The sequence below is a fragment of the Scomber scombrus genome, chromosome 4, assembly GCF_963691925.1.
Source record: "Scomber scombrus chromosome 4, fScoSco1.1, whole genome shotgun sequence".
Classification (NCBI taxonomy): domain Eukaryota; kingdom Metazoa; phylum Chordata; class Actinopteri; order Scombriformes; family Scombridae; genus Scomber; species Scomber scombrus.
Window position 1 is genome coordinate 33,069,534 of NC_084973.1, and position 10,000 is coordinate 33,079,533.

The 10,000-nt window shown below is 32.3% G+C and overlaps 2 protein-coding genes and 3 non-coding genes across 6 annotated transcripts in view; all 5 read right to left on the bottom strand.

Annotated features, from left to right (window-relative positions):
• mak16 (MAK16 homolog (S. cerevisiae)) overlaps positions 1-421 on the bottom strand; it is a 6,471-nt gene extending 6,050 nt beyond the window's left edge. The window contains exons 1-2 of one of the 2 annotated variants that reach the window (XM_062416919.1): positions 341-411; positions 171-274 (exon numbers count right to left, since the gene is read on the bottom strand). In XM_062416919.1, the coding sequence (XP_062272903.1) occupies positions 171-185 (15 nt within the window). In that variant the 5' untranslated portion in view covers positions 186-274; positions 341-411. Of the gene's footprint in view, positions 1-170 lie in introns of both variants that reach the window. The other variant, XM_062416918.1, reaches the window with a different exon arrangement.
• The window catches only part of LOC133979436 (uncharacterized), a 1,726,912-nt gene that overhangs the window by 691,079 nt on the left and 1,025,833 nt on the right, over positions 1-10,000 (bottom strand). The window lies entirely within an intron of this gene.
• Positions 2,241-2,338, bottom strand: LOC133979799 (small nucleolar RNA U13). The gene has a single exon (XR_009925083.1). It is a non-coding gene; the product is annotated as a small nucleolar RNA U13 (small nucleolar RNA).
• On the bottom strand, positions 3,678-3,775 carry LOC133979800 (small nucleolar RNA U13). Its single transcript, XR_009925084.1, has one exon. It is a non-coding gene; the product is annotated as a small nucleolar RNA U13 (small nucleolar RNA).
• LOC133979801 (small nucleolar RNA U13) lies at positions 5,419-5,516 on the bottom strand. Its single transcript, XR_009925085.1, has one exon. It is a non-coding gene; the product is annotated as a small nucleolar RNA U13 (small nucleolar RNA).

Below are 10,000 nucleotides of genomic sequence, written 5' to 3' on the forward strand. Positions count from 1 at the left end.
TTATAAAACATCTACATGAGATCAGAGAGGAAAGAAATGTTAATTAAATGTTTCCTACAGTCTGAATGTTTACAGTAAATATATAAACTGAGTTATTAATACAGACACTAAACATTAAATATAACAGTTATCATCATGAGGCTCGTTATGAACGTTAAAGCTGAACTCACGTCGTCGCACTGCATGTTTGATTCCTCTGAGCTTCAACAGCTTCTTCCTCTTCTTCCTTTTCTTCTTCTTCTTCCTCTTCTTCTTCTTCCTATTCTTCTTCTTCCTCTTCTTCTTTCTCTTCTTCTTCTTCCTCCTCTTCTTCTTCCTCCTCTTCTTCTTCTTCTTCAACCTTTACTGTTTCTATTATTATAAAGTTTAATCAGGTTTAATGTTTCTCTCTGGAGCCACATGGACGATCACCGAGCCGCCATCTTTGTTTGCCTGGAGGAAGTCTCGCGATGCTTTGATCGACAGCGTGCATCACCGCGTGCGCACAGGAAGTTAGAGTTTTACCGGTGACGTCATTCAGACAGAATTCGAGAAATAATTCATATGATAATAAAAACAGCAACAATCACACAGTTATTGTTGTTGTTTAGATCATTATTATTATGTATTATTATTATTATTATTATTATTATTATTATTATTATTATTATTATTGTTATTATTATTATTATTATCATTATTATTATTATTATTATTATTATTATATTATTATTATTATTATTATTATTATTATTATATTATTATTATCATTGTTATTATTGTCTTTATTATTATTAAATATATTACTATCATTATTATTATTATCTTTATTATTATTAAATATATTATTATCATTATTATTATTATCATTATTATTATTATTATTATTATTATTATTATTATCATTATCATTATTATTATTATTATATATTATTATTATTATTATAATTATTATTATCATTATTATTATTATTATCATCATTATTATTATTATTATTATTATTATTATTATATTATTATCATTGTTATTATTATCTTTATTATTATTAAATATATTATTATCATTATTATTATTATTATTATTATCATTATTATTATTATTATTATTATCATTATTATTATTATTATTATCATTATTATTATTATTATATATTATTATTATTATTATAATTATTATTATCATTATTATTATTATTATCATCATTATTATTATTATTATTATTATTATCATTATTATTATTATTATTAATAAATATATATTGTTATACATTATTAACAGTCTAACATGTTTACACAGAGATGAGACGAGATGAAAATGTTTGCTTATGTTTTATTTATATTTTATTAGTGAAGATAAAACTTTATTAGTGAAGATAAAACTTTATTAGTGAAGATAAAATCTTACAAGCAGAATCATTTCTTGATTCCACTTTGTGACTGAGAGAAAACAATTCAGTTCAATATAATAAAAGAAAAAAAAAACACAAACACAGGACAGTCAGAGGAAGGAACAAATAAATAAATAAATAACAATGTTCTGGGGTTTGATTAAGAGAAACAAGTTTAAAAAATAAATATAGAAAGCTCTTTAAAAAAGCCAAGAAATTAGAGGTAACATTCATGAATTTACACTTGTGTATAAAATGTTTCCCAAATATTATGAGATCTTTAACAGAAGTTTTATTTTAGACATTAACTTATTCAATCAATCAATCTTTATTTATAAAGCGCCAAATCACAACAAAGTCATCTCAAGGCTCTTTACACATAGAGCAGGTCTAAACTGAACTCTTCAGGTTTAATATTAAAGAGACTCAACATTCACACATGAGCAAGAAACATCTCCCTTTAAACAGGAAGAACCCTCAGAACCAGAACCAGACTCACAGTGGGAGAACATCTGCCTCCAGTGGTTAGAGAAGAGTTATTCCAGAGTTTTATTTTAAACATTATTAACTTATAGTTTTATTTTAAACATTATTAACTTATAGTTTTATTTTAAACATTATTAACTTATAGTTTAGTTTTAAACATTATTAACTTATAGTTTAGTTTTAAACATTATTAACTTATAGTTTAGTTTTAAACATTATTAACTTATAGTTTAGTTTTAAACATTATTAACTTATAGTTAGTTTTAAACATTATTAACTTATAGTTTAGTTTTAAACATTATTAACTTATAGTTTAGTTTTAAACATTATTAACTTATAGTTTAGTTTTAAACATTATTAACGTGTTTCAGGCTGTTTCCGGTTCAGGATCAGAAGGGCTGAGGCGCAGAGCGTAACAAGGTTGGGCTGCACCTTTCACAGAGACCCGTGAACGCACCAATCATCATTTTCATGAACCGAAGGATCGAATGTGTCACGTGACGCTGAACGTAGCAGTACTGCTGCACGAGCTCTCTGACTGACGGTGTGGCGCGTGCAACTTTTCACCTGTCTGCTCACCTGATATCATAAACACACTAATAATCAGCTTGATTGAAGGAAAAAAACATTATTTTCAGGTTTTGTGTTTTCAAAATAAAAGCATTTGTAACATTGTAAACCTTTTTATTTTGTTTTTATTTTTAAAAATTGAAATAAAATATTATTTTGATTCTCTAAAATATTTAACAAACAAAAAAAGGTTAATGTCATTAAATTATATTCTGAATGTTTGAATTGAAGAAGTAATTTATACATTTACTTTATAATTATTTAGTTTTCTTTTTCTTGTGTTTTATTGATCGTATTTTGTTGTTTGTTGCCTCTGACAAACAAGTGTCCATAAATAAAGTAAATAAAGTAAATCCAGTATATAATAATTAGAAAAAATAACTAAATGAATAAAAAGTTAAAGGTAGAAGTAACTTCCTCAATTAAAACATTCTGAGTAGATTTTCATAAAAGATAAACTTTTCTCACTCAAAATAATATTTTATTTCAATTATAAATAACTTAAATGATAAAGATGAATAAAGTATAATATACATTTTACTATTATTGTTTTATTACTTTTGTATTAACTTATTATTTATTGTTCTTCTCTTTCTAAGTTTGCTGCATTAATTTTTCTAATAAAGGAATATATTATATCTTATAAACAGTGAAAGTTTTTGCTGTGAAATATAAAAACATTCATCATCATTATGTTAAATGTAACAAATGTTCATTTATTAAAAAATGTAAATAAATAAAGTCAAAAAAAATGTGAAATGCTCCTTTTCCATTGTTTCCACTCTGCTGCTGGAATAATGCACATTTCCCCACTGTGGGAATAATAAAGGAATATATTATATTATATTATATCTTATATTATATCTTATATATTATATCTTATATATTATATCTTATATATTATATCTTATATATTATGTCTTATAATTATATATTATATTATATCTTATATTATATTATATCTTATCTTATATATTATATTATATCTTATATATTATATCTTATATTATATCTTACAATCACTTTGCCTTTTTAGATTTGATATCTTTCAAGAAGTCATAAACTATATGGGACAACATTCATGAATGTACAACTTGCATACAAAATATTTTTGCACATATCATCAGATTCTTGGTTTATTTAGGACATATATCTGTATTATAGGATGTTAGCATTATGGGATGTTTAGTTTATTTAGACATGTAGCTGTATTATAGTATATAACTGTAGTATTATGGGATGTTTCCGGTTCAGGATCAGAAGGGCTGAGGCGCAGAGCGTAACAAGGTTGGGCTGCACCTTTCACAGAGACCCGTGAACGCACCAATCATCATTTTCATGAACCGAAGGATCGAATGTGTCACGTGACGCTGAACGAATCAGTACTGCTGCACGAGCTCTCTGACTGACGGTGTGGCGCGTGCAACTTTCCACCTGTCTGTTCACCTGAGATCATTAAATCAGCAATAATCACAATAATCACAATAATCATCTTGAGTGAAGGAAAAAACATTATTTCCGGTTTTGTATTTTCAAAATAAAAGCATTTGTTACATTGTAAACCTTTTTATTTTGTTGTTATAAGTTTAATTTCCACAAAATCAAAATATCAAAAACAACTTTATCATTTAAGTTATTTTTTTATTGAAATAAAATTTCAATAAACAAGAAAAGTTTATGTCATTAAAGTCTATCCTGAATTCATGAAGAAAAAATATATATTTATTAATTCTTAATTGAACAGAATAATAAAACATCCAGTCATTCCTGTTCCTAAATAAAAGATAAATAAAAAATATAAATAATATCTGTATGTTTTAACTCTGTATATATTTATTCTCTCTTATGTTTTATTGATATTATTTTGTTGTTTGTTGCCTCTGACAAACAAGTGTCCATAAAGTAAATAAAGTAAATAAAGTAAATAAAGTAAATAAAGTAAATACAGTAAATTCAATATATAATCATTTCGATAGAAAGAAAGAAAAAGTTAAAGGTAGAAGTTAAATCCTCAATTAAAACATTCTGAGTAGATTTTGATAAAAGATCAACTTTTCTCACTCAAAATAATATTTTATTTCAATTATAAATAACTTAAATGATAACGATGAATATAAAGCTTAGTCCTATTGTTTTATTGCTTGTGTATTAACTTATTATTAATTGTTCTTCTCTTTCTATGTTTGCTGCATTAATGAAATTCTCCACAGAGGGAATAATAAATAAATATCTGATTTTATAAACAGTGAAAGTGTTTGCTGTGAAATATAAAAACATTCATCTGCTGGTGAAACATTTCATCATCATTATGTTAAATGTAACAAATGTTCATTTATTATATAAACCACCAGAGCAGGAGCCTCCCTCACCTGAAGGCCCAACTCTTCAGAGAGTACCTCCTCTCTTAACTTATAATTACTTAGCAGTATTTATTTATTGTCACACTAATGTCTCTGTTGTAATGTAGCTTCAATGTTATTCTCCTTTGTAAGTCACTTTGGATAAAAGCTTCTGCTAAATGACTAAATGTAAATGTTATTTAAAAAATGTAAATAAATAAAGTCAAAATATGTGAAATGCTGCTTTTCCATTGGTCCACTCTGCTGCTGGAATAATGCACATTTCCCCACTGTGGTAATAATAATAATATAATATATTCTATCTTATATTATCTTATATCTTATATTATATTATATTATATCTTATATTATATTATATCTTATATTATATCTGACATTCATTTTGCCTTTTTAGATTTTATATATTTCAAGAAGTCATCAGATATAGAAAACTCTTCCAAAAAAGCCAAAAAATATGGGTCAACATTCATGAATGTACAACTTGCATATAAATATTTTTACACATATCATAAAATTCTTGGTTCATTAGGACAAGAAGCTGTATTAAAGGACGTTAATATTATGGGATGTTTATTTTATATTAGACATCTATCTGTATTATAGGATGTTGGTATTATGGGCTGTTTCCGGTTCAGGATCAGAAGGGCTGAGGCGCAGAGCGTAACAAGGTTGGGCTGCACCTTTCACAGAGACCCGTGAACGCACCAATCATCATTTTCATGAACCGAAGGATCGAAAGAACCACGCGGCTCTGAACGCAACAGTACTGCTGCACGAGCTCTCTGACTGACGGTGTCGCGCGTGCAACTTTCCACGCTGTTTCCTCCTCACGTGTCTGCTCAACGGAGAACATTAAATCACCAATATTAACCAATAATCAGGTTATTATAGAGGAGAAGAGAAGCTGCTGGCGGGAAAATACAGAGTTTATTATACAGTATGAAGAGATGCATCATGGGAGAGGAGCAACAGCGACGCCTCGCGCTCTGGAGGAGAATAACGTTCCATAATAATAATAATGAACTCTGTGTCTGTCATAAACCAGAACATTAACACACTGCTGATTAAAGATTAAAGATGATGCCTCTCTCAGTAATTCCTCCTGTGTGATTATTTAATATTAAAATGCAGAATAAATGTGAGAAGCAGCAGAAAGTAGAAATATTTCCTTCTGGTTTTTAATGCAGTAAAAGTGTCAAGTAGCTTAAAGTGGAAATACTCAAGTTTAAGAAAGTACAGTATTTGAGTAAATGTACTTTCCACCTCTGATAATAATAATAATAATAATAATAATAATAATAATAATAATAATGTTAATAATAATAATAATAATAATAATAATAATAATAATAATAATAAAATCACTGTATGACTAAAGTTGTTCCTGTTTGTGACACTGATGAAGGGCAGCAGAGTGAAGATGATCAATCTGTGTGTTTGTAAAAGTGAAGAAGGATCAATGATTGGTTTGATCATTTTAATCTCAGACTGGATGTTAGATCGCTGCTTGTCATTCATGAATGACACAATGCTCTGGTTTTAAGGCGGTATGACCAGTTTAAGACATTTTGCTCCGTGGTCGTCTGCTATTGGGTAAAATATAGATCTGATATGTTTGACCAATCACAGATGATTTCTTTGTTCTCTTACAGACTTTAATATGTTAGGTTTGATTTTTGCTTGTTGAGATGAGCTGATGTCTGCTGTCTCCTTATTGGACAATAATAACAGTTTAACCCTCCTGTTGTCCTCGAGTCAAGGAAAGAATGGAAGAAGAGGGAAGGAAAGGAGGGAGGAGGGAAGGATGGAAGGGAGGAAGAAGGAAGGAAAGGAAGGAGTAGGGAAAGGAGGAAGGAAGGAAAGGAAGGAGGAAGGAAAAAGGAAGGAAAAAGGAAGGAAAGGAAGGACGGAGGAAAGAAGGAAGGAAGGTAGGAGGGAGGGAGGAAAGAAAGAAGGAAGCAGGGAGGAAAGAGAGGAAGGAAAGAAAGAGAGAAGGACGGAGGGAGGGAGGAAGGACTGACAGAAGGAAGGAGGGAGGAAAAAGGAAGGAGGGAGGGAGGGAGAAAGGAAAAGAGGAAGGAAGGAAAGAAGGACAGAGGAAAGAAGGAAGGGGGGAATGTAGGAGAGAGGAAAGAAAGAGAGAAGCAAGGTAGGAGGAAGGAAGGAGGGAAGGAAAGAAGGAGGGAGGGAGGAAGGAAGGAAGGAAGGACAGAAGGAAGGAAAGAAGGAACAGTCAAAACATTCATGACTTCATCGACTCACTTTTCCTCCGATGATAAACGATCACAAACAGAACAAACTGTCAGACTCCTCAGTGAAAAAAACAGAGAAATGGTTTATTTTAGTAAATAGTGTGAGCTCTTCACTGCTGTACAACACTGGCATCTGTAGTTGGCACTCGTTAAAGGGACGATCCACCCAAACAAAGAAAAAACCAACAGAATCACTCCCATCAAACGGCTGAGAGCTCTGCATCTGTTCATTTCTTCTTCTTCTTTCTTTTTTTTTTTTAAACCTTTTTTATTTTGTTCAGTAACCTCCCAAAAATACCAGCCTCTGGGACACACGGTACAAAATGAAACAGGGAACGAATAAAAAGAAATAAAAGAGAAATAAAAAGAAAAGGCACCCAAAAGCCACAACAGACAGAAGTCAGCCGAACAACTGAAAACTACACTGACATGCAACTCACATCGATTTACACTGAGCTATATAGGCATGCAAAAACAACACTGCTCTGAACGGGCGCTGATTGACAGCACACACACACACATACACACACATACTCACACACACACTCACACACACTACAGATCAACAGCTTTCTGTTTAATGGCGTGTCGGCTACAGTTCGACCCAGACGCAGTTTGTTTCCCCCAACGACCCCGAAGTCAAAAACATTGTGAGTGATGCTCCAACAACATCCAGGAAAGGGTTAAAAATCATAATAATAACAATAATAAGGAAAGTTCAGAGGCCAAAGTAAACTGATCAGGTGAGATGATCGATGCTCTCCATGTTTCCTGCTCCTCTGTTTTCTTCTGACGGGAAATAATCTGCATGAAACGCTGCGATCACTGAATAATTAACATGTTTTTTGAGTAATTTCTACAGTAGATAGTTAAAATTTCGTTACGTTGAGATCATAATTAATGGTTTTATGATCAACAGAAACACAGACGAAAACACTTCAGAGCCACTGAGACGCTCTCGACATTCACAACCAGGCGGGGAGCTCCGGTCCTCTGAAATGAGGCCAACGCAGAAGTAACTTAAAACTGCATTCTATCAAAAGGCCACCAGGGGGCGACCGTTTTGGTGTCAAAAGGACTTCCGTCTCTATACAAGTCAATGGAGAATTCACCAACTTCTCACTTGATTTCTAACCTCAGTAAACGTTTTCAAAATGTGTTTATGGTCTCAATCGCTAGTTTAAAGCCTTCTTCAATGCAGTATGATGTTCATTTGGGACATTTTGGCCTCCCTGATTTTATATTTGACGATAAAGCAGGGTATGCATTAGGGCGTGGCTACGTGGTGATTGACAGGTTGATTGGTTCACAGGTTCAGGAGGGCGCCGAAATTTTCAATATGGCGCTGCTCAGATCCGATACTATTGGCCTCCGAGCAGCAGTCCACAAACCAATGGGTGACGGATGTTACGTCCATTTTTATATACAGTCTATGGTTTCACTAGACTACAGAAGATGTTCTAGTATTAGGTGTAGTGTAGGTTCCATGTTTTAAAACAAGAGTCTTTGTGTTCAGAAGTAGGGCTGAGTATCGGTCCTCTATACCTTTAAGGTATCGATCTTCAATTAAATAATGTCGGACTGTTACGTCTAGCTAACAATTATCTTCATTGTCAATTCATCCGTCGATTATTTTCTCAATTAATCAATTAGTTATTTGATCTATAAATGTCGACCACCGATCAAGTTGACGTTCTCAAATGTCACGATCAAAAGTCTGTTACGTAAAATCTAAGGCTGAGTAAATACCAAGAAGTATCGAAACGTCTCCTGTCAAACGGAACCTGTGATTGATCCTTTTTACACCCAGAGCTAGAAAATATGACTATTTATATTTACTTGAAGTACTCAGTTGGTATCAGTATCATATTAAGGGTTCCTGGATTGGTATCATAATCTGTTGATCCTTCAGTAAGATGTTCTGTTTCTTCCATGAGAACATTGTTCACAGTTTTATGGGATGTTTCCGATGATCAGACCACAGATTCTAGAGCAGAAACGGATCCGCTCAGACGCTAAACTCTACAAACAGAACAAAGTGATTTAAATCTCATATAGTGTGTTTGTCTGTACGTTTTAAAATCTGAAGATGTTCCTTAAACAAGAGGTTTGTCGGTCGGAACATGACGGGTTCTGCAGGTGCTCTGTTCTAGAAGCAGAAAAACATCCGAAACTCACACGACAATGAAGACGAGCACGTTATCGGAACCTCAAATCACTCTAGACTCAGAGCAGTGGAGTAAGTGTTCAGATGTCAGATAATATTTGAGATTTTCTAGAACAGACTCGTGTAAAAACTCCAAACTTATCATGTTCTAGAGTTCCCACTAGAACTGAGTATTATTTATAAAGTTATGATACCAGCACCAATCAAAGTCCCCTTAAAGTGATCCTGATACCAGCTGAGTACTTCATTAGATTCCCATTAACACATTTTATCCACCATCTCATTGTTTGGGTCACTACCCAAAGCTGGTGACTATTGGTGAGTGTTGAGACGTAGACTAAGCACGCTAACTCAAATTCACCACGACTTCACCACCACAGACGGGTTGTAGCTGCTGTAGCAGTGGACCAATCACATGTTGCATTAAAGAGAAGAACACTTGCATCGATTGGCTGAGAGCAAGTCCATACAAATAGTCATATTTTCTAGCTCTGGGTGCAAAAAGGGTCGATTGCAGGTATCGATTGACGAGAGATGTTTTGATACGACTTGGTATCGATTTATTTAAGAATCACATTAAAACTTGAACAAAACATCGTTAAAATCGACACGACAGACTCGAGACTGAGACACGAACATCCAAAACCGAACGTCTTCTACAACCTGAACATGTGACAACGTTTAAAAACTAACACTGGAGAGACTCGTTCAACCTTCGCTAGAGACCGAACCGCTTCAACGATGTCCTACAAATGGATCAGTGACGCAATGATGAAGGCGATTGTATAAACACACACA